General features: G+C 41.2%; 1 protein-coding gene across 1 annotated transcript in view; it reads left to right on the top strand.

Moving 5' to 3' along the window:
• The first annotated feature begins 10,576 nt into the window (after positions 1-10,576).
• The window catches only part of TJP1 (tight junction protein 1), a 231,169-nt gene continuing 215,939 nt past the window's right edge, over positions 10,577-25,806 (top strand). Inside the window, exons 1-2 of the mRNA XM_029952281.1 lie at positions 10,577-10,632; positions 11,343-11,475. Of these exons, the coding sequence (XP_029808141.1) occupies positions 10,577-10,632; positions 11,343-11,475 (189 nt within the window). The remainder of the gene's footprint in view (positions 10,633-11,342; positions 11,476-25,806) is intronic.

Here is a 25,806-nt window from a genome sequence, read left to right as displayed (position 1 = left end):
GCGTCCCGCGTCCACGCGGGCTCGTGCCGCCGCGACCCTCGGCTGTGTCCCGCGACACGCAAAGCGGCGCGCCGCCGGGATGGAGGGGCGGGGTCCCGGCGGCTCGTGGGCACCCGGGCACCGGTCTCCCGCCCGGGACTGTCCTTTCAGCCTCATCCCCGCCACTTCTGGCTCAGAATTTCCAGCCAGGCTCCGTTGGAGGCAGCCAGCAATTGATTAGCTCTGTTTGCGTTTTCTGTTATTTCTCACAATCCATCTGCTGTGGATACAGAGTGAATGAAGGGCGAGCCGCTCCCACCGTAAGGGGAGTAAGTTGCGAGATTATAATTGCATTATCGGGACTGCGTTTTATCTGCACGCGTTCCAGTTCCTCTGACCTGGAAACTGTTATTGGGGTAACGGGAAAAGATCGCCCTTAAGAGAAAAATGTCTGGAGGTTTTCAGGATCTGGTTTGCACAGTTAAGTATCTATCGGATTGCATTGCATTTTATTAGCATTTAAATGTGGCATCCGGAATCCCCGTGGGCTGCCTGGGCATTCCATCGCCTGGAGACTTAAGTGTCTGTCACAAAAGAAATAGTCCAGGAAAGGGATGGACTATGCTAGAAATCTTGGTGTTGAAGTGGCTATTTTATTTTTAAAATTTGTGGTCAGTTTGGTTCACAGAGATTTACTCACTTAAATTTTAATTGAATTTAATTTTAAGGTTATAGAGAAAAAGAAGTGAGGCTACTTTTAGGCATTTGAGAAAAGTAGTTTCTGCTAAGACAATATGAAACAGTGATGCAAGGAATGGAAAGACTGAGCAACCAAGAAAAAGAGTTTAAAAAAAAAAAAAGAATCCCAATAAGGGAGAATTTTGGAGGTAAGAACCAAATGCATGGACAGTGAAGTTCAGATTTTAGCTGTGCCACTTACTGTGTGACCTTAAGCAAGTTACTGGAGTATCTGTTTCTTGGTGTGTACCGTGTGAATGATGCTAGCTACCTCATGGGGTCATACCCGGATCAACGGGGATTCAGCCGGATACAGAGTTCTGCCACTGTGCCTGGCAGAATAATGTGTGCTTACTGAATACCAGTGTCTTCCTCACAGCCCCACTCCCATGTGGGGATTTTTTCTCTCTTGAAAAATAGAGATTTATTCTGCAAAAGGCATTTTAATTTGATGTACAACAAGTGACAGCACATCGAAGACTAGGCTGGTGAAAGTTAGCAGCAATTAAGAAATGTCCATGGGAAGCCTGGCTCAGTCAGTAGAAGATGTGACTCTTGATCTCAGGGTCTTGAGTTCAAGCCCCTTGTTGGGTGTGGAGCCTCTGAAAAAAATAAAGAGAGAAAGAAAAGTAAAAACAAAACTGGAAAAGTCCACGCAAGCACATGAAAAAAGATTTTAGCAAATATATGAAGTCTGTGTTGCTGTTGTGAAGCAAGAAGCAGTAACATTTGAAGATGGCTTTCAGATTAATGGTGTCCAGGAAGAAAAAAGAGGTCACCATCCCCACTCTGCTTTTCTCCTGAGCACTTACTAATATCTAATGCACTTCAAATTTTACTTAAACCTCTTACCTCTCCCTGCCCCCATGCCCCAGAATGTAAGTTGCATGGGGGCAAGGGCTTTTTGTCTGTTCAATTCATTACTAAACCCCCTGTAACTGGTATCTGGTACAAAATAGGTCCCCAAACATATATATTGAATAAATGAATTCTTTAAAAAAATTTTTAATGTTTACTTATTTTTGAGAGAGAGAGTGAGCAAGCGAGCTGGGGACGGCAGAGAAAGGAGGAGACACAGAATCCTCGAGGTAGGCTCCAGGCTCTGATCTGTCTGCATAAAGCCCGACATGGGGCTTGAACTCATGAATCACAAGATCATGACCTGAGCTGAAATTGGACGACATTTAACCAATGGAGCCACCCAGGTGCCCCAGATGAGTTCTTAATAATGCAAAACTGGGAAGGAAATTTTCTTGGTGTTAAATTTAAAAATAAAGATGTGGGAGTAATGTTTGAGGAGCTATTAGACATGAACATTAGCATCAGTTGTCCACCAAATCTGGAAACTTAGGTTTATTCTTTTTCATCAGTGGAATGCTGCTTCTAAACATATATTCCCCAATAGCATTTTGTGAAGAGAGGACAGGAGATAAATGTACTCTGGAGATTCATGTTTTAGACAGCCAGGGAACTGAGGCCAGCAGTAAAAACCATCTTACCAATAGATGGCCTGGAAAAGGCAGGGGGATTTTGTTTAACTTTTCACAATTTTAAATGAGCATTTCAGAATTTCTACTCAATGTTAAGTGAGTTTGCAAGTACTAATCGAGTTTCTGCGGTGGCAAAATGAAGAGCATATGCTACAGAAAAGAGTGGATGGTACTTTTAATATTGAGTTTGAGAGAGTGAGAGTGAATACACACGCACGCATGGGGGAGGAGCAGAGAGAGGGAGAGAGAGAATCCCAAGCAGGCTCTGCACTGTCAGCAGAGAGCACAATGTGGGGCTCGATCTCACAAACCATGAGATCATGACCTGACCTGACATCAGGAGTCAGATGCTCAACTGACTGAGCCACCCAAACACCCCGAGTGGATGGTACTGTTAAATATAACATCCATATATAGTCCCTTTTTTTTCCCCTGCAAGATTACTTTTTATTTTATTTTATTTTATTTTTATGTCTTTTATTTATTTTTAGAGACAGAGAGAGACAGCGTGAACAAGGGAGGGTCAGAGAGAGAGGGAGACACAGAATCTGAAGCAGGCTCCAGGCTCTGAGCTAGCCGTTAGCACAGAGCCTGACGCGGGGCTCGAACCCACGAACTGGTGAGATCATGACCTGAGCCGAAGCCGGCCGCTTAACCGACTGAGCCACCCCGGCGCCCCTATTTTATTTTTTTAAAAATAGTTTATTGTCAAATTGGTTTCCATACAACACCCAGTGCTCTTCCTTTTTTTTTTTTAAGTTGAAGAATATTGTGCTGCCTGATCCATCTATCTCTTCTATCTTCTGGAATTTATTTTCTAGATTAACATTTCATTTTGTCAGTATCAGAGCAACTGCAGATGGAGAATTGAGATAGAAGGCAGCATTACGTAGCAAGGAGATATGTGGATGTGGGTTCTGACTCCAGAGTGGTGGCTGGGAAGCAACAGCAGACATCCGCAATGGCTGTCAGACCTTGGCCCGCAGTAGCTTGTGGCTGTGTACGAGACACGAGGACAGACTGTGCTAACTGGGTGTGGCCTGTGTAAGGACTTACGTGAAGGTGCTTATGAATGCGTGTATGCTGTATTTCTCTTTAAATTTTTGCAGTCCGTGTGGAAAGACTGCATGGCTGCAAAGCCTATGCCAATGTAAGTAAAGGGGGGGTTAATGTTCCAGTGTTTTGACCCCACACTTCTAGCTAGTTTGACCTTTTGTTCTCATCAGCTTCCTTTTGTGCAATATCTTTCTGTCATTCTCATCGACTTGGGAAATCCATTAAGGAATATTATATTTACACAGCAATTTAAGTGGAAACTAAAGCAGAAAAACAGCCAGACCTGCACCAGTGGCGTCTGTGAGACCCTCTTGTCTCTGTGCTCTTCTCCAAGAAATTTAGGGAGTAGGACTGTTCACAGTGTTTCGTACTGAATCATCACTGTTGAGGAGCCTGGAACTAAGTCCTGTTAGCTTGGCCTGAGGTGGGTGTGAGTTTGCGCAGCTTGCTTCCTTTGGGGGCCTTCTCCCTATAGCTGCTGGTGATGAAAGCACTAAGGCACTGTACTTCCTAGAGCTGCTGAACATTACCACTGACTCACTAGCTTAAAACCACAGAAATGTATTCCCCCTCCATTCTGGAGGCCAAAAGTCTGAAATCAAGGTGTCTTCAGAGCCCGCTCCCTTGAAGGCTCTTGGTGAGAATCATTCCTTGCTTCTTCTAGCTCCTGGGAGCTCCAGGCATTGCTTGTGGCCAAATCACTCCCATCTCTACATCCTCATAGAGTCTTCTGGTGTGTCTGTGTCTCCTCCTCTTCTGTCTCTTATAAGGGCACTTGTCATTGGATTTAGGGTCCACCTCATCCTGAGACCCTTGACTTAATTACATCTGCAAGGACCCTTTTTCTAAGTGGGGTCACATTCACTGCAGTTTGGAAGGGTGGAGAGGGAGGGCACCGTTCAATCCAGTACAGGTACCAAGACCAACTCCTTGCTCTTCAGTGGATGTGAAGCCCCAATAATTGTTATGCCTGTCTACGTTATGTGACGTGAAAAATCTTTTCACAATAATTTCATTGATGTCAGTCTTGATTTTTGCATCAAGTGCTCTTTGGTATGTTTACATTGATCTTAGGGGGAAAAGAGTATCGCTTCATTTTCTTCAGGCTTCTAAATATATTTTCCCAGTTATTTGACTCAGTAATTATTAAAGGCCATATGACAATTCACTATTCATTAAAAAAATTTTAATGTTTATTTAATTTTGAAAGGATGGGAGGGACAGAAAGGGAGACACAGAATCTGAAGCAGGTTCCTGGCTCCAATCTGTCAGCACAGAGCTTGACATGGGGCTCCAACTTAAGGACCTTGAGATCATGACCTGAGCCAAATTCAGACACTTAATGGACTTAGCCACCCAGGTGCCCCTAAGTTCAGTCATTCAAGTAGTTGTCCAGTAATCAGATTCTGGAAATAAGAAGAGCTTCCATTCACTGAGCTTAGTACCTGCTGGGCCCAGTATAAGTAATTTCCAAGCATCCTCTCATTAACCTGCAGCACCCCTGTGAGAGAGGGGCTGTATTTTCCCAATTTTACAGATGAGGCAATTGACCTGCCCACAGTCACACATCAGGTCTTATAACAGTGGTTGGGGTTAAAAACACAATTGAGCAGGGTCATGACAGTCTAGAAATGAATAACGACTGAAAACAGGTACCACATGACTGAAAAGTGCCCTATAGGATGTTATTTCTCCACGGGTAGTGCATAGCCCCATCGTGAGTCACAGAGGTTCCCTGATGAGATGGGAATGGCTCTAATATCCTAGTCCTTTCTTGTTTTGTTTTTATACTTTTTAAAAATGTATTGAAGCATAATTGACATACAATATATTACTTTCAGGAGTACGGCATATTGATTCAGTATTTGTATATATAGCAAAGTGATCAGATACATTAAGTCTAGTTAACATCCATCTGTTTTTTAGTTTCTTTAATGAGCAAATTATAGGCAGTTATACACATTATTATTTACAAGTACAGCTAAGGACCATTTTGATACACCTTTTAAGTGAACTCTTGAGATTTCTAAGTCTGATACTTACAAACAAAAATTAGCATTTTACTAGCTTTTACTTGTGTCCTTCACAAGGATTCAGGATCCTAAAGTCAACTGCCCTGCTGTGCTTAGGCTCCTGTTCTTACCTCCTTGTTTGGGGGAAAGACACTTTGCTGTCACCCATCAGTGTTAGTCTTGAATTGGTTTGTGGTGTCAGTTGGTGATATTTTAAAATTAATATCTAGTAGAAGATTTGTTAGGTGTTACCTTTGTTGGTAGTTTGTTCATGTGTAACTCCTTTGTTTTTACCGTCTGGATGGTTTTTGCTCAATCATTTGTTATTATTGAGATCTTTTCCACTGGAAATTAGAGATGGGCGAGGCACATAAGCTTGGGAGTTGTTTGTTCCGAGTGAACCATGGTCAAAAACGACGGTGAGCCAAAGCTCCGGAGTTAGAAACAAAGTGAGAGGGTGGACCCTGGGTTTCTGCCTTCCACGCATGCCAGCCATGCCTACAAAAACATGATCCCATTAGGGATGATATGAAGGGATTGGAGAGAAGCAGAAATTTCCTCCTAAGTCATCCCCTAGGGATGATTAAATGGAACTAAGAATTAGGAAAAGAAAAACTTCTTTGGAAGCTAAATTCTGATTTCCTCAGAGTTTGAGGGAAAATATCTAAGATGCTTGTATCTCAGTTACTAACTTATTTTCCCTATCATCAAGGACCATTCTCCTGATTATTTATTTCTTGGCCATTATTTATAAATGTGGTGGATGTAAATTCTTCTCATAGGTTTTAGGTTTGGGGAAAAGGTAAATAGTGATGCCTTTCTAAGTAAAATGAAAGAAAAACCTATAACAAATGTCTTTGTCAGAAAAGCTTATATTTTTTTGTAATATTAATGTTCCACATAATCTGTGCTATCAAAGTTAAGTGGGAGAAGGGAGACAAAGAAAATTTAAGACTTACATGTTGTTTTACAGTGATTTTTCCAATATGCCCTCTTTTCTTCAACGAAATTATTTTCATGGAAGCTTTCAGTCTGCAGAGAAGAGAACAAAACTCTACAGCATACCATTTTTTTATTTTGTGTTGAAAATAATGAAAGAGACATCATCAGACTTTTATTCTGGGAGGTGACTTGAAAGGTGCTCTCATCGACAATTCAGTTAAATAAAAATATGAACTTAAAAAGCCACCAAAAGAGGGGCGCCTGGGTGGCTCAGTGGGTTAACCATCCAACTTCGGCTCAGGTCATGATCTCAAGGTTCATTGGTTTGAGCCCCTCATCAGGCTCTGTGCTGACAGCTCAGAGCCTGGGGCCTGATTCAGATTCTGTGTCTCTTTCTCTCTCTCTCTGCCTCTCCCCTACTCACACTCTGTGTCTCTCTCCCTCTCAAAAAATAAATAAACATTAAAAAAATTTTTTTTAAGCCACAAGAAGAATAACAATCGGAGCAAACAACACCAAAGGCCATCAGCAGACCAGCATTTTTGAGGAATCTCTGAAATGTACTTAGTAGTTAGGGATGAGTCTACGGAGAGAAAAGCCTTGAAGGAACCACTGCCCAGAATTTCTGCACAAAGAGAGGTCGATAGCTTGAAGCAGCATCCAGGGAGGAAAGAAGCAGAGGACATCTGGGGGATGAATCAGATTCGATGCACTCGGTTGGTTGTCTTCCTTGCCTCACTAATTTGTGATAAGTTGTGGGCAACAGTGTAGATTTCTCGCTTACTAAAGCAGCGCCTGTGGGCTCTTGGCCCAGAGAGCCTGTACCTGAGATGACTGCTACGTCCTTTGACCCAGAAGAGAAGTTACATGTCTCAGCAGCATGTCCCATTTCCCTGTCAGAGTTGCCAAAGGCAGGCCACAGTAAATGCTAGTGTGGAAACAGATGTTCTAGAATACAAATATAAGTAGACAGTAAAAATCATCAAACAGTCGACAAAGCCAGTATTAAAAGAATTACCATACTCAACCAACAAAAGAACTAATCCCTGAGAAAATAGAAAAACCCTGGATTAACATGGTTATTTTCAGAAAGATGCAAGAGAGTACTATATTAATAAAAAAAAGCCTACTAGACAGTTTAGAAATGTAAACTTAACTCATTGAAGTGAAAGAAAATGGCTGAATTATCAAAATTGAAAGGCAAATTAGCAATCTGGAGGAGGAAACTAAAGAATCCCAAAAGAACAAAGGGACCAAAAGTGTGAAAGAGAAGTTAGAAGACCTTGAAACTATTCCAAGAAAAGGCAGGGCTTTTGGTAGGGTTGTAATGGTTCTGAAAAAGAAGAGAAATGAAGATGTGTTAAGTGTCATTTCTTGGGACACCTGGGTGGCTCAGTCGGTTAAGCATCTGACTTCGGCTCAGGTATGATCTCACAGTTTGTGAGTTGGAGCCCCATATCAGGCTTTGTACTGACAGCTCAAAGCCTAGAGCCTGCTTGGTTTCTGTGTCTCCTTTTCTCTCTCTGCCCCTTGCCTGCTCACACACTCTCTCTCTCTCTCAAAAGTAAATAAACATAAAAAAAATTTTTTAAGTCATATCTTGTATAAGAGGAGATGAGAATACCAATGAACCGTACATGTTGATAGAAATATTTCAGATTAAATATTTATGTATGTACATATGTATGTATATATGTATCTACATGCATATAAATATGTAAATGTATGTACAGTTAGCTAGAGTCAGAGTTGTGCTAATAAGATGTATGACTTTGAAAGCACTAATTGGAGGGGAAAATGTCCGGGGATGGGTAGAGACTAAGAAAATTCAATCATACTGAAAAGGTAGGAAAAGTATGGAAGTAGGAAAAGTAGGAAAGAAGAAAGCATTTAAATTACACACATACACACACACACACACACACACACACACACACACATGCACGCATAAATACACAAACCAGGGGTGCCTGTGTGGCGCAGTCGGTTAAATGGCCAACTCCTGATTTTGGCTTGGGTCATGTTCTCACCGTTCATGAGATCCAGTCCGGAGTTGGGCTCTGCACTGACAGCATGGAGTTGGTTTGAAATTCTCTCTTTCTGCCCTTCCCCTGCTTGCACTCTATCTCTTTCCCTTTTCTCAAAATAAATAACTATAAAACCAAACCAAACCAAACCAAATAAAAAAAAATCGTCTCTTGATTTCAGCTCAGGTCGTGATCTCACAATTGTGTGATGGAGCCCCACATCGGATGGAGCCTTCTTAAAATTCTCTCTCCCTCTTACTCTGCTCCTCCCCTCCACTCACACCCTCTTCTCAACAACAACAACAACAATTAAAAATCATCACAAACCATAAAAGAACATGGCAAGAATAAATCTAAACATAGTGGTAAACACAATAAATTTGAATGGATTAAGTTTCTCTCAAAAGATACTTAGTCTCAGATTGGGTAAAAGAGAAAACAGACGCCTGGGTGGCACAGTTGGTTGAGCATCTGGAGCGCCTGACTTCACTCAGGTCGTGATCTCATGGTCCATGAGTTTGAGCCCTGCATTGGCTCAGAGCCTGCTTTGGATCCTGTGTTCCCGTCTGCCTCTCCCCCACTTGTGCTCTCTTGCTCTCAAATAAAAAATAAATAACATTAAAAAGAACAAAAAAACAGTCCAGTTACATGCTGCTAAAGAGTTAACAAGAATTAAAGGTACTCAAAGGAGGAAGGGTGGGAACAGGCAGACACTAGGAATGGTTGAAAATGTGAGCACAGAGAAAGATAAATCAAGAAAAGGGGAATATAAAAATGTAGATGTGGGGGCACCTGGGTGGCTTAATCGGTTAGGTGTCCAACTTCGGCTCAGGTAATAATTTCACAGTTTGTGAATTTGAGCCCTGAGTCAGGCTCTGTGATAACAACTCAGAGCCTGGAGCCTGCTTCAGATTCCTTACCTCTTTCTCTCTCCCTCCCTCTCCCTCTCTCTCTTTTAATGTAGATGGGGAAATTATTAGACAAAATAGTATTTAAGGTAAAATCTTTAATTGGAATAGAGACTTAATATGATAAAAGGTTAAATCTCAAAAAAGATATGAATTATAAACATTAAGGCATCTAATAAAACAGACTTGAAATATGTAAAGGAAAAACTAATGTATAAAGGTCAGTTGTCAGATCCATATTCACATTGGGAACCTCTGTAATGACAAGTCTTTTTTTTTTTTTCCACAAATCATCAATTCAGGAAGACAAATATAATGAAGGACATGGAGAAGTTGAGTTATAAAATAATAAAATAAAATGATTAAGTCACCCTTCTATTTAAGGACCACTATCCCCCACCCATAGGAACATTCTCGTATACTGTTGATGGAAGCGTAAATTGCTAATGCCTTTTCAAAAGGCAGTGCCTAGCAATACCTAGAAACCTCTGACCCTGCATTTTACTTCTAGGAGTGTTTCCTAAGTAAATATTGTATTTGTATCTAAAGATGTCAAATATGTTCATTGCTTTATAATTTGATAGCAAACATTTGGAAACTAAATTAAATGCCCATTGGTAGGGGAGTGGTTGAATAAATTGTGATATACCTATACAATGGAAGACTGTTTAGCCATTAAAAACATGAAATAGATCTGGGTTATTTTGGGAAGAGCCTCAAGAAATATTGAATAAAAAAGTAAGGTGCAGGACAATGTGAACAATTTGCTGAAAAGTTTTGAAAGGAGATTAACGTGTAGGTAGATAAGCAAGAGCATTTATTTGGGAAACTGTTATACAAAGGACTGTTAATGGTGATTGTCCTTAGAAAAGGGATGGGAGGGGCACCTGGGTGGCTCAGTCAGTTAAGTGTCTGACCCTTGAAATAGTTGGTGAAGTGACTCGATTTCAGTTCAGGTCAGGATCTCACTGTGAAATCGAGCAGTGCGCAGTGCGCAGTGCGTAGAGCTCTGCACTGAGCGTAGTACCAGCTTGGGATTCTCTGCACTCCCCCAGCCTTTTACGCATGCGTGCACACACTTGTGCTTGCTCTCTCTCAAAATAAATAATTAAAAAATGGGGATTTGGGATGGGGGGGAGAAGTAGGCTTTACTTTTCATTTTTGTATCTTTTCACACTGTTTAAATATCATATCTATGGGGGTGTGGTCCTTTCACTTTAAATGCAGCCGTACCTAAAATACTCTATTTTATGATATTTATTCCCGTCTTATTATATAAGTCACATTTACTGATACAAATTGCTGGTAGTTCATTCTGTGTGTTCTTTTCAAGCAATGAGAGGCCTATTTTATCTCTTTCAGACAACGTCTTAAATACAAAGTATTAAGTAGGTCAGGAAAGTTGAAAAGTATATGAACACAAGATGTATACAAGCAGGAAATCTGATCATAAAACAAAGGAAACTGATTTTGATAAGCCGTACTTACCAATCGGTCTTACTACTTAGAACCTTTGTCCTCTCTAAGATGATAACCCACTAAGCAGTTTCCCCCCAGGTTCCCAGGCACCTTCTAAAGCAGCCAGCAGAAGTGGCACAGAAACGACTGAGCACACGACGGTCTTGAGTGTACGGTTATATGTTCAAGCATGTGTGCCAGTGTGCATCTGTAGATGGCTTAGATTATTTACCATTTCCGCGTATCTGTATTTTCTTTGTTCTGTAATCATGGTGAATTAAGCATTGACTGTCACGTTTAAAATTTTTAAAGTAATTTTCATGCTTAAAAAGGCACATATCTGTGGTCGTACACAATGAGAACTGACTTGCACGGGCGTGCCAGGCACTGGGCTGAGCGCTGGATATAAAGAACTACCAGAGGGAAGCAGATGCCTCCCAGTTACCTAGGAAACTTCAGTCCGGCTTTAATTGCTTCTTTGATGGTCACAGAATTGACTTTTAGTGAATCTTAATGTAGAAATGTTTGAACCCTGTCAAGAAAAATTTCTACGCCAGCAAGCTGCTGAGAAATATTTAGAAAGGGTGTCTGATGGGAGCTAGCTGCACTGTGGTTCTTAGCTTCTTGGTCGAAAAAAGGAGTATGAGGTTTCCTCAAGTAAATACTTGTTTCATACTCAAGAAATGTGTCTACCTCTAAACCTAAAAAATTAAAGTTTCCCCCTTCTTTCAGGGTAACGCCATCCTCTGAAAATCCGAACGGTGCTGCTTCTAGCGTCAGCCAAGGGAAACCTTCTCTAAGACGGATAAAAGGGAGACTCCACAGAAGCAAGAGCCTCGACAGCATCGATTTCTGCGAACTCACTGTAAGTGACTGCTCAGGAATTCTTTTTTATTTTTCAAAGAATATGAAATTTTTAACTTCATTGTTTTTTCACAAAAAACACAGCAGTCTTATTTTGTTGTGAGCATTTTTTTAAATAATGAAAACTGGTGTATCCAACAGGTTACCAATCAGAATGCTCTGTTAACTGGTATCCTTATGAAGTATTTATACTAAAGAATTCTGACTCAAAGACCAAGATAAAGAAATACCTCCTGAACTCTACAGCAAAAAGTAAATTAAGTTCAGTCGGATGTTAATGTAAATGTCTAAGAAAATTTCAAATCCACAGGTTGACATAAATAGAGATCTAAGTATTTGACCCCAGACACCCAGCTTCCTGGCAGTGCCAGAAAATAGAGTTACTTTGCTATTATTAGGATAGATCCCGATTTAGTTAATGCTGGTACTTTCTAAGTGATTACATTAGTGGTCTTATCTTTTTTGTTTTTCCAGGACAAGTGACAGGTTTTCGTGTGGGTATGTGGTACATTCATGCATGTTTTTAGAGGAAGGCCAGGGTACTGTCAGGCCCCAAGGTCCTTTGCTGTTAGTTACATTGTATTAGTCCATTGGAGATACTGCAGTGCTATAAAGGACATAGTAGAATTTTCTTTGCTGTAAGAAGGTTTTATTCAGATTTATATATTATAGGGTTCAATGGCCAATGAACAGATATTTAGGGTGTTTAGTAGACCAGATGTGTTTACTTCTTCTTCCCTTTGAGCTCTGACAATTTCTGAATTATAAAAGTACCATCGACCATACCTGTTTCAAACTGTGATAACAAAGCCTTTCTTTCTTGAGGATCAGACTTCTGTGTCTTTTATCTGTAGTTCATAAAGACAAAAGTTCAGTAAATGTGCATACTCTATTTTAATTACTCTTATTAAAATAATTATACTCAATTTTGCCTGAAAGTGTCCTTGACCATTTTATCATCCAAGACATTAGAAGGTGAAATGTGACCTATCAGAAGACATTTAAGCAATAACTGAGAAAAGGAGTAAGAAGACAGTAAATTTTTGTTAAGTACACCTAACAAAATGACCGAAGAAAACATAACTATAGTTTAAAATAAAGTGAATTGCTTTTCAAAAGTGAAACACCAAGTTGAGAAGCAAATTTAAGTTACTTTTTGGAATATAAAAGTGGAAATTGGAAATATAAATTCTTTTTTTGTGGCATTAAACATTGTCATTACTGAAGGATAGTCCAATAACTAATACATTTGGCATGTCATAAAATACGTTTGCTTGCTGAATCATGGTCTCTCTGGTTGCAGAAGAGGTTAAAGTGTCTGTAGAATGTGACAGAAAAAAAGCCTTTCTTCATGTAATACTGTTTTCAGCGTCCCAGAAATAGATGATGTCACCTATAAGGAAAAGTCGGCAAATAGTGTTATCTTTTTATCATGATGAATATGTTTTAAAATTACTGATAACTCATTCCCTGACTTATTCCATGCAAGAGTTAATCTGGCTCAAGTGAGTACACAGTTCAAACAAGGAAAAAATAACACTACCCAGGTGCAGTTAACATCTGCAGAATTAATTTCTTTTCTTTTTTGATGATCTTTCCTATTTGACCTGATGTCAAAAGTGAAATGTCTTAGCAGCCCCAGAGGGAAGGTGTTTGACACTGAGGTTAAGAGAAAGAGGTAGAGTTGAGGTTTACAGAAGGTCCGTTCCAGGGAGGAGCATGTGTTCTGGTGTAATAGTTTACTCAGCTTCAAGGACTGTGTTTGCGACTTTCTACTTTCTTGAGGGTACATTGAAAGGTCGTGTGTTGGACTTTGGTATACTGACATTTCATGTCTTTCAGTAATGAGACTATATTAATGAAATGTAATTATAGTCAACCCTGGACGGTTGCAGGGGTCAGATGCCTCCATCCTCCATGCAGTTGAGAATCCATGTATAACTTTACTCCCCAAAACGTAACTACTAATACCCTCCTGTTGACTAGAAGCCTTACCAATAACATAAGTAATCAGTTAACATACATTCTGTATGTTGCATGTATTTACTTTATTCTTACAATAAGCTAAGCTAGAAAAAATGTTCTTAAGAAAATCATAAGGAAGGCAAAATATATTCATTGTACTGCATTGTAAAAAGTCCACATATAAGTAGACCCATCATTTCACACCTGTGTTCAAGGGTCAAGAGTACTGCAATCAATTAGACTTTTCAAAAATTTGAGTTCATTTTTTTTTGCAGTAACAGGTTTTTGCAGTAACAGGTGGTAGGACAGCAATCTTTGAAGATTTTTAGATTCTTAGAAATGTTTACAATGAGCATGTTCCATTTTTAGGAAAGCAAGAAACTGATTTTCCAAACAATAAAGGAGTTTTAAAATAAAAGCCTAACAGCTTGGCTACTCCAACTGTCTACCATAAGCAATGGCAGTTAATATTCTAATGTCCAAAATACATAGGGGCATAGAGCGTCTTTGGCATGGAGATGAAAAGGATGTTTTTCCCCTCCACTTTTTAAATTCTGTCTTTTTAAAAGAAGGAAGTGCTACACTTAAAAAGTTGATTAGAAAAGAGTCTCCTTGGGGCGCCTGTGTGGCTTAATCAGTTAAGCGTCCAACTTTGGCTCAGGTTATGATCTCACGTTCATGAGTTCGAGCCCTGGAGCCTGCTTCAGATTCTGTGTTTCCCTTTCTCTCTCTGTCCCTCCGCTGCTCACACTCTGTTTCTCTCTTTCAAAAATAAATAAACATTGAAAAATTAAAAAAAAAAAGAGTCTCATGGGAGGTGAAAGGGATTTAGATCTGGTTCTCTGACACAGTTGACTGTAATGTAATCATGGAGAACCACATTTTAAAGCCTCAGCCACAGTGTCTAAAAGACAGTTATTTGGTAAATGATGTTTATTTATACAGGAATAGATAATTCTTGTCCCCTTTAGAGAATAGTTTAGCCACTATAGATATCTCTAGTTCAAAAAAGACTGAAAACTTTGTCATATGCTATTTAAAAAATTTATAAAACTTTTTATTAGATGTATGGCTTCCTTTGACTGCCAGAGTAACTAGAAAACCTTCAACTAGAAAGACTTAAGCTTAGTGCATGGTCTCCTGCCTTGGGCACAGATCGAATTTGCATGACCAACAGAATAACATTTATATTTTTATTTTTGCATTTTACTTCCAACTTTGCCTAAGAGAAAATACAATTGTTATTGCTCTTGGAAGAACATAGCAAATGGAACAGGAGGTTCACTTGCTATGCATTCAAGGTCCCAATTTCTGGCTGAGAAGCTTCAGGTTCCAGCTGAGACGGTTGGCTTCAGTCCCAGGCGTCAGATTGATGCCATTTCACTCCTGGGGAGAAGTGATTGTTTCAGCTTTCTCTGTGGGGATTAAATGGGATGGGCATTCTAGTTCATTTTGTAAACCCTACAGCATAAATGACTGACTTCCTAGCTCACTGGAGGAGACTGGAATCCATCCAGTCTCACTGGATCCATGAGACAGTGTCCCAGAGATGCTTGGTACAGTTTTCTTAGGCAAGGCCTGAACTGGACAAGTCTGTTAGGAACACATGTTTTACCTTGAAAATCTGAGCCTTTCTTCAACACTTTAATGGATACAATGCTCTAAAAACATGTGATAAGTTCTTTTTTTCCCCTTCGAGGTAATGGAGTGATACATTGATAATCAGTATGAAAAAGAAAAGTGACCATTTGTTTTTAGATTCATTTAATGTTTAAATGCTTAGCTATTCCATTTTGCTCTGGTGTTATTGCCTGTTTGTCTTTTTTTAAGTTTATTTGTTTTGAGGGGGAGGGCAGGGGGAAGAATATACCAGCTGGGGAGGGGCAGAGAGAGAGCGAAAGAGGATCCCAAGTAGGCTCCAGGCTATTGGTGGAGAGCCCAATGTGGGGCTGAATCCCATGAACCAAGAGATCATGACCTGAACCAAGAGATTACTACCTGAGCTGGTATCTAGAATTGGATGCTTAATCAACTGAGCCTCCCAGGCGCCCCTTAGAATGATCAGGTTGCACTTACACTTCTGTCCTTTCCTTCCTCTCAGATTCTAAGTGTATAGTCAAAACATTTTAAGTGATAATTTAAAAATTCAACAGATTGCTTGCAATTTTACAGCTTCTCTTGATTATACATCCTCCCTAAAACAGGAAAATGGAGCCAGTTGAGTAGGATTCATTCAGTGGGGGGAAGCTATCCTGAATATAGACTTAAGCAATTTATTTCCTGCTTGTGGGTGTAAATCTAGATTGCTAATTTTCTCTTTCTGCCAACAGACAAATACTACAAGAATTTTTATGCACAATAAAGAGAAACAGTGAACCAATTAATAGTTTATGGGTATGTTCCCTTAGCCTTGGATAAAAGACAGTTTCAGATGTTACGGAGTGCCATTAGGCAAAAATAATACATTTCAAAAGCTTTAAAGGATTTTTTTATGAGAAGAAAAATATATGATAATAAGATATTATTTGGAGTATTATATTTGCATACTTTTCTGGGCTAATAAGTTCCATTTCTGCCTGAATATAAGGTAGTTCTATGGTTTTATTGATGATCAGCGATTTTTCACATTTGAAAAAAGGTACTTTTTTCTCATGATAAAGAGGAGTCTCCAATTAGGCCTATAGAAAATATTTCTGACCTGTGGAGATATGAATGATAGAAGTTTTCTTCTTCTCCTACCCTCAAGACCTCCTCTATAATCTGTGGGACATGAGAGAATCCAGAGCCCAGTTTTATAACTAAATATCTATTTGACTTTGAACATATACCAAGTTTGCTTTCTTCTTGGCGTGATTGGGTACTCGACTAGTGAATAAGTAGCTAGGCACTACAAGGTGAGTAAATTAGTAGAAGGTAAACTTGTGAAGGAACACTGAATACATAGTTAGCTTGCCTCCCATTTTCTTGGGAGGGGGCCATCCACTTCTCCCCTTTCTCGCTCCCACTAGATCACCACTGTCCACCTCACCAGTTGGTATGAGAGCCTAGAAGGAACAGCACTGAGCATTGGAAACCCCTTTTGCTCTGGGTGCACAGCTTTCTTTCCACCCTGAGCTCTAGTGACTTGGGCATCTTTCTGTTCACTTTTACAGATCTCTGTGTCATTGCAGGTACTGGCCCCAAGACTACCAGCACATCTCCTCACTGTGCCCTCAACTCGTAGTGCATGTTTTGTTCCTAATTGTATCATGCGCTTCAGGTCCTCAGAGACAGAGAGTATTTCTTTTATGTTTCCCTTAATGCTAGGCATGTCAGATTTTATGCCTATTAAATATTTGTTGGTTGACTATTTCATTACTGTAGCAGCTTAGTAGAGAAAAGCTTAGAGACCATTAAATTTTTTATAACTAAATATCTGTTTGACTTTGAACATATACCAAGTTAAAGTAGTGGGTATTGAGAGAAGTAAGAGGAGATATAAAATAATGTAACTCATTTGATATGGAGTCAAGTAAAGTAACCAAGTTATTTTCTCTATTCACTTTTCTTTTGGGAAACACGCCTGAATACCGAGGAATTAGGGGGAGATTTTTTGAATAGCCAAAGTAGGGTTTGTAGTACCATTAGAGGTAGGGAAAGTGGTAGTGGAGGGGGAAGTGGTGGTGTTGGTGATGAAGGCAGAGGTGATGGTGATGGAGGCGGAGGTGGTGGTGGTGGTGGTGGTGGTGGTGGTGCAGGGGTGGGGGCAGGGGTGGGGAAGTGAGAGGTGGCGATACTGTCGGAGGTGGTGGAGGTTTTGGTATTGGTGAGGATGGTGGTGATGGGGTAGAGGTGGTGATGGAGGAAGAGGCCGTGATGAAGGCGGAGGTGATGATAAAGATAGAGGTGGTGGAGGTAGATGTGTGTACACTCATTATTACTACACTTGTTACTGTATTATTGTTATATACTTGTTGAACCTTTGGAAACAAACTATAGGTATGATGACCCACAACCCCTAAATTTTGAAGGGTTTAGTTCCCACATGCAAAGTGAGTCTCTATTACCCACCATGAAACCAAAGCAGGAAATCAACACTGACACAATGATGCTGTTTAATCTATAGTTCCCATCCAAATTCCACTACTGTCCCAGTGGTGTCTCTGTTTCCTTTCTGGTATGGGGTCCCATCCAGGAGCATGCATGGCTTTCAGGTATTATCTTTCCTCCTTCATGGTTTTAAAGAATCCTCAGCCTGGAGCTGTTCAGTGTTTCTCATGACTAGATTCAGGTCATGTGATCTTGGCAGGAACAGGGGGCCTGCCCTCACTAGTCCCAGTTCACTGAGCATCTGGCCTCCTTGCTGGCTTGGATGTTGGTTAACTGGACACCAGCCTGTGCTGTGGCCCACTCCCAATCCTTCCTGAGGATATGCATTGCTGTAGGTTACAGAAATCTACCAGAATTATCACCCTTATTAATTTTCCAAAGTGAGGGGAATCAGGTAGAGTCTTCAGGCTCTGCTGCAGAACAAAGGGATCTGGCTAGTACCTTTAGGACTTCCAGAGGCCAACCTGAATCCAGTTTGCCAACTGATGACCAATTAGTCATAGATGTTTGCCTTTAGTGGTTGCTTTCTTCATTAAACTGAATATCCATATATTTCTAAAGGACTCTTACAGAGCCTTACAAGGACTCTTGGTTTTGAAAAGGTTATAAGCACAATGACTGTGAGCCATCTGTTCTTGTGGGTGTTGTCTGCCTCCACCTCTATCTAACAGGCTTTTGGATCGGTTCTGCAGGTCAGAATTTTGTCCTGTCTTGGACCTAGGCCAACATCTGCCCTCTTTAGCTTCTTTTCACTAGCAACTGCTGCTCAAGAAGTTTGTTGGCTCAGATTTTAGGCAAGATTTTATTCATCAAAACTGAAAGAAAATACAAGCCTTTTAGAAATTTAGATCTTAATGAAAACAATAGAGAAATATTATTTCAAAAAAGAGAATGAGGTCTTCAGTATTCTGCCTTAACTCATGTTTCATAAGCTGTTTTGGAAGCAGTTCCGCGATTTTGCTGGTCCCTTTCTAGGGCTTACGTTCTATCCTTGCTGGCCGGGCTGGAGAGCCACAGCTACTGTGCTTTCCCCCGCTCCAGCCACAGCCTTGCTTCTCTGCATGCACATCAGGACACTGGCCCCACAGCCAGAACATATCCACGCCTCATTGTTGATCATCCGGGACCTGTGTCCTTCATATCTGTCACACACACCATCACCACCCTCCTCTTCTCTGCCATTACAGTGGTCAGATCTAGGGCAAGCAGGAATGTAGACAGACACGTTACATTATGAACAATAGTGGAGGCAGTCCAAGGTACCTCCAAGGAAGATGGAGTGCTCATCTTGAGGCCTGTGATTCTCAGCAGAGAATCATAAGGAAGGTGCCCTCTGAACTGGATCTGGGAAGGATGCATCTGACTTTGTTGGGTAGAAAAGTGAGAAGGAGGTCATTGAATTGAAGGAGCAGAGTCGGGAATGGAGACAGAGCTGAGAGCTGCCAAAGGTGTGGAAGGAAACTACAGTTTATTTTGTTCGGAGCCCTACAGGTCTGCAGAGATGCCCCGGGCTGGGCTGGGTGGGTCTTGAGCCCCCATCCTCCTCTCCAGCTGAAGTAGCTGTGCTTTGTTCTGTTCTACTGGAAGGTTGAGAGGGACACACAGCATTTCTTCTGGGGGGAGAAAAAAAAAAGATTCTACCCCTAGAATGGCTTTGTGAACAAAGAGGGCTAATGCTAGAACCAGAGAACACTAGTTCAAGGGCAGTCAAAAGTAGAGTAAGCCAAAGAAGTTTATGGATAGATATTAGAGAAGTTGAGGAGGGCATTTCCAGAAGGGAGTGAGTGATCCACAGATACTTGTGGCCTCAAATAGCTGGGGGAGGGCGAAGGCAACTTGGACCTGCCATTGGTCAGATAAGGTCATTCAAGGAGCAAGAACTAGAGTTTATCTTTTCCTTTGGTTTTGTATTGTGAGGAGAAATAATGTAATTTTTTCATAAAGTCACAGAACAAAGAGAGCCATCACCAAATCTACAGAGCTGATGTCATGGACTCTGACAGTTACATCACATTTCTGACAGTTACAACTGCCTTCCCCCCAATTTTTGATCAGAGTTATTCCTGAAGTACTGTTTATGGGGGTGAGCAGGCACAAGGGTGGGAGGGGACATTTGGAGGTGGTTGGTGACATTAGCCAGGGGCAGTGGGGTGGGCAGGCAGGCCTAAGGAGGTTGTAAATACAGAAATAAAAAGAATATTTTCATGTGTGCTGAATGAGTAAGTGGAAACAATTCTTATTTATCTAAAATGGATCTGCTTCAGCTTCTCAGAGATGATCTTTTTTTTTTTAATGTTCATTTATTTATTTTGAGAGAGAGAGTGAGAGTGTGAGTGTAGGAAGGGAGAGAGAGAGAGAGAGAGAGAGAGAGAGAGAGAGAGAGAGAAAGAGAGAGAATCCTAAGCAGGCTTCACACTGTTAGTTCAGACCCTGACAAGAGACTCGAATTCACAAACCATGAGATCATGACCTGAGCCAAAATCAAGAGTCGTACGCTTAACATGCTGAGCCACCCAGGCGTCCCTCTCAGAGATGCCCTGACATTATTTCATTATTTTTCACTCAGTGAATGGAATCATTCGATTTGCACGTTTGTTATTGAACAGAATAACCTCCGAGCAATGTCACAGGTCTGTGTGTGTGCACACACACACGTAATTTCCATAGAAAACTGGGCACGTTTCTCTTTGGAACAGACATTGTGCTCCTGGATGAAAGCTCCAGATGTTAACTCATCTGGTTGTTTTATGACTTCCGAGCATTAGAACGAAGTAGAAGTCTTCGAATGTGTTGTTTTCCATCTCCATAACTTGGCCTATTTTGGGGAGGCTGCACATGTCGTAGTAGCTAACATTTAGCACCGGCTGACGGTGCCTGGCAGGGAGGCGGAGTGAGAGCCGCACACAGTGCGAGGGCCTGCTCTGCACACTGGCTTCGGGAGGCCCGAGGTGATAAACCAGGAGAGGGATCCTTCTGTTTCCTCGGTGCTTTACTGTTTTCATCTCTGAGGCAAATGGGGGCATGACATACTGATTTCTTCTCAGTGGCGACTTCACAGCTTTCAGGAAGGCTCTGTCCTCAGAGCCTGATTCGGGTGCTGTCAAGAGACCCACTGTTTCCCAGATGTCCTTGTGACCTATTTATTGGTTCTGGATGTCCCTCACATTCTGCGTGTCCTAGAAGTCCCACTCTGAGACGCAGTAATGAGCTTGGACAGTGGCTCTGTTGCCAGATTATCAGAGCTAGCTTTCCCCTTCGGGGAGCTGAGAGCCGGCCCCCAAGGTTGGGAAGTGGCCATTGATGAGCAGCCCTGTCTAGGAAAGTCCATGGGGTGGAAACTAGAGAGGATGGGAGCATTCCAGGACAGACTCCAGGCAGCCGGACCCAGACCACGGAATGAGTACCAGACACAGAAGGAATACCAAGAGCCCTGAGTGCCGAGATGGCCTGTTTGCCCCAGGACCAGAGAACGTCCCGTGACCTTTATATACAACATTAGTATTAGCTGAAAGCTCATGTGTAGTGAAGTATGACCAGGACAGATGTCATTTAAGTTGGGCCTCAGCATCATCTCAGAACATGAACTGTCCCTATTTGCAGAAGCCCCGTGTGAGAACAGCCTCAGTAAGGAAGGCACTTGCGGTTACGGCACGTGTTGTTGGAGCTTCCGTTCTCCGTCAGTTAGTTAGTTGTTCCATATCCACGTTGTCCAAGACACCGCGCCTGGGAAGTGGATTGTTTCTGCTTAGGAGACTTTATCATGAATCTTTAAACAGCCAGAAGTGGGCACTTGACGTGATTATTTTAGGCGGGAATCTTCCCATTCAGGACCCCAAGGCAGGAGGCCTGGCTACACAGAAGTTCAGCCGTCCACACGGGGGCAGGGCTATCTAGCAAGTGCACTCGGGCAGCCTGGGCAAGACCGACCAGCTGGGGGCCTCCGTGGTGAAGAACTTCTCTGTGCTTGTCGCCCATCGTCGCTCTGCTTACATTTATGGTACTTGGACTTCCACGTGGGAATGACAGTGGCACACGCTACAATTTGAAGTTATTTTGGATGTTTGAATTACTGGAGGCGACTGATATTTGAAGAGGTGCAGCCTGGGGCAGAGTGGACTTCCGAGCCCCTCTGTGCTTGTTGGAAGGTGATTTCTATGTCAAGGGCTTTGGTGATTGGAGGATATCTGACAGTCCTGGCTCTGCTTTATTCTTCGGGATGAAAAACACAAATGCTCCTCCCCTCCAGTAAGGACTTCTGTGTTATCAGAAAAAAGTCTGGCTTTTCTGTTGATTTGTTTTTTAAGGAACTTGGTTGAAATTCTTTAAGACTAGCTATGTTCCTGTGCTTCAAACATGATTTTAGTTTTTAATCTTTTTAAAATTATGTTTTGGTATTTGTTTCCATATTTAATATAACTGGAGCCAGTTTGAAAGCATTTATTTGCTTTGTTTCTCCATTTTCTGTTATGCACTAAATTTTGGAAGATTCATTATAATTAGAGAATGAAAACCGTAAACTGGCTTTTAAGGTATTTCACTTTTCGTCTTCTGAGCCAACTACATCCTTTCAGTTGCTTCAATTTATTTAGGTCATTCACAGTCATTAGCATTTTCCTACTATTTTGGCATGAAAATTCATTTTCAGGATTTTGGGAATTACATAATTCAGTATATTCTTGTTGCTACTTTTACATTTTAAAAACCTGTTCCACCTTTGGCTGCCACTGTATGTTCCATGTTCACAGGAGAATGTTTACAGTGGACTACTTAATTTTAAATGGTTTGTAAATGTTTATTATTTTTCTCCCATAAAGATGTTAGAAAGGTACAATGATATTGGAAAGGTATGCTAATGCTCAGATATTTTAATTCATCTAAATTTTGTTTTAGTGGAGTATTAGATTTACCATTTGATAATTAGATATTTTTCTGGGAAAGAAACATGTTTCCATTGTGCCTTTCCATATCTAGGTATATTTTGGACCAGGACAAAATAACAGCCTAACTGGAGCTACTGAGTTCGCAAGAGTGTCATTTAGGAAAGGATTCCAGAGTTATATGTTGACCCTCCTGACTTATTCTCTTGATGATGATTGTGTTAAGTATTTTCTGTATGTCATTCACTGTCTTGGACTCGGTCAGTGTTGTCTCTCTTAACTGGCATGCAGAGAGTCTGCAACTTATAATGGTTCAACTTAATAATTTTTCAACTTTACAGCGGTGCAAAAGTGATGCACATTTCAGTAGAAGCCATACTTCAGATTTTGAGTGTGGATCTTTTTTCAGGCTGGCGATACGCGGTACAATATTCTCTTCTAATGCTGGGCCATAACAGTGAGCCGCGGTGCCCAGTCGGCCACATGATCACAGGAGTAAACAACCAAGGCCCTGAAAAGCATTCTGTCCGTATGCCACCATTCTGTTCTTCACTTTCCATATAGTACTCAATAAATTATGTGAGATACTCAGCACTTCATTATGAAACCGGCTCTGTGTTAGATGATTTTGCCCAAGGCAGGCTGTTATAAGTGTCCTGAGCATATTTAAGGTAGGCTAGGCTGAGCAATGGTGTTGGGTAGGTTGGGGTATTAAGTGCATTTTTGACTTACAATGTTTTCAATCTACAGTGTGTTTTTCAGGATACAACCCCATAGTAAGTCAAGAAATATCTGTATTTGCTTATTACCTTTGCTCATTGTATGTGGATGGATATCTGATAACTCTTTCCAAAGTGATTAACTGCTGCTCTGTTGTACGTTGATGAGGGAAAACTTTAGTATAGGTTTTAGCATGCCATCTTTTCTCAGTTTTCACTTCAGAAGATACAGTATACAAATTTACTACTATTTTTTGGTGTGTATTTTCTGAGATTCCTTTTGGATCATTTTTTTAAACATAATATCGGTTCCTTTGTTTGGATGGTATAAAATGAGAAAGTCAGAAATTTATATGGTAGAAACCAGCACATTTGTAAGCTTACAGAGCCTCAAATCTTTGTTTAAGGTTTGGTTTTCCAGTATATAACTACCTGATACTAACCTTCTTTTTTTTGGTTTTTGACTAAACAGTTTCAGAAATACTTTACTCTTAAAATGCTGATCTTCTCTGAGCCTAAATCTTGGAGCATTCACATTGTATATAATCTAGAATTACAAAATATTATAGGGTCTGTAATAGTTTGCTGACCACTGAAGAGTTGTATAATTTTGGAATTTGGTATAATTTCAGAATTTGGTTCTGAATACTTACAACAACTTAAAATAAGTGATAAATGAAATGAACTGCCTGTTACAGCATACGTGTCTGTCCACAGGTTTGATAAGAGAGCGGTCGGAGATTAGTAGAAAATGAGAGGAAACCATAAACGAGGGAATTGGTGGGATAGGGGACTGACCTGCTGTCCCATCGGACTCCGTCAGAGCAGCCAGTGTTCCTTGCAGGTTCGCTGCAGTCCCCGGAGTACAGATATCCGGAGGACAAACTGAAACCAAGCCAGGAGCTGGGTGCCCAGAGTTCCAAGTGTGAGGAAGAACCCTTAGCCTGGGGAGCCAGCGGGTGGCCCTCTAGATCCAGACATAGGAAGGCCAGAGCCTTGGTCCCAGTAGCTCAGGAACTTACTTGTTGGAGCTAAAGCAATAGGAATGAGCATCAGGGTCTATGGTTAAGTTGGACCAGGAGGCAGATTCTAATGATATAAAGTAATATAATGAAAATTTAGCAGACCACTCACTATATTCAGGATTTAGTCGTGTATTAACTGTACTCTACAGAAACTTGTAATTTTGAATATATGCTGTTTACAAAAAGAATGGAAGCATATTAAGCATCTTTATGTGCCCAGGGGAACTTTGAAGACACCAGAGGGAGAAGGAAGTGGAGGGAGGGTTCTGCTGCCGGGGCGGGGAGTGGGAACCTCCTCCCAGAGGAGGAGCTGCCTAGTTGAATGTAGGGATGCATTCTGGGTTGGGAGGCAGTTTCATTTTCTAAGTGGGCATTGAAACTGCCACTTGAGGAAGAGTGAGGATTCTAAAGAGAGCTGACTATGTAGAATTTCTCTTGAGGGCAAAGGGAGAAGAATGACTGGGAATGTGATAGGGACTGCCAGGCCTGGTTGAGGGGCCAGCAGAGGTCCGAGACCATGGCTCAGCTTGGGACAGCGGTGCTGAGCTGTCCTGGCTGCCAGTGAAGGGTGAGTGCCGCCAGACAAGTGAGGAGAGGATTTCGAGGGGTCCGGACCGAGAATGCTTGGATTTTGGGGGAACAGTGCTGGCTTTGGGAATGGACTGATGGAACAGAGTAGGGGTGGGGAGGGAGGGTTGGCGGTCAAGCTCATTCCAGGATTGGTGAAGCCAGGAATGTTGAAGTCATTAAGGGGATGACCATGGTTGAAGAAGCAGGGGTTCTTTCCAGGGTTCCTGGGCCTTAGTGAGCTGCTCTGCGAGGCCCCTGTAAAGAATTTCAAAGTAAATGAAATTCGAGGAGAAACTGGAGAATGAGGAACCTTTGAAGGATGAGAAAAACACTTCGTGGAGGTAGTTTGAATTCACTGGGGAGTTAAATGCTAAATATTAACAACACCTAGGAAATCTGCAAGTGGTGTTGGGGGAATGCGTTTGAGCAAATACTTCCTTTAAGCAAATAGAAGAAACATCTGTGGAATGTGGAAGAATGTGGGCATAGTAATTTCTCTGTGACTTCATTTCTGACAGTCATTTTCCAGATACTTCTGAGAAATTCTGTTTCCTCCTAATGGCATTGCTTTGATACTACCTCAAAGACTTCCACATTTAACTTACTAATTTATTTTAACCGACAGGAGATAAAAAATGATTTCAGAAAGTAGAATTGTTGAATGTTTTGTAAATCCACTGTCAAATGAAAATCTTTGCCAGCTCTGCTTCCTCAAATCACCATTAACTCTTCACACACTGCTTATAACAAGGCTAATTAGCTTTGCCTCTAATAAACATTAGTATTTGAAGTTGAAAACCACTTTAGAGCTTCCAGACCCGTCAGTCGTAGGCTTTAGGTACACACATACTTAGAAGATAAACTTTTCAAAAATATTTTATTACTCATAAATTTTAGATCTCTTTTTGAGGAATAATTAAAGAGGTCAGTAAGCATTCTTGTTTCTCCAGTTTGTTGAGTTTATGACACAGAGGAGTCTACATTCAGGTTTTAACTTGGCATCATCCAAGGTGGGGCTGACTTTTTTCAGGTGCGGAGAGCGTGGCTGGTGGCTGTTGAAGGGGTTGAGAGGAGATCACAGTGACAG

Source organism: Suricata suricatta, chromosome 9 (assembly GCF_006229205.1).
Source record: "Suricata suricatta isolate VVHF042 chromosome 9, meerkat_22Aug2017_6uvM2_HiC, whole genome shotgun sequence".
In the NCBI taxonomy this organism is placed as follows: domain Eukaryota; kingdom Metazoa; phylum Chordata; class Mammalia; order Carnivora; family Herpestidae; genus Suricata; species Suricata suricatta.
This window is presented reverse-complemented; position numbering and strand designations above follow the sequence as displayed.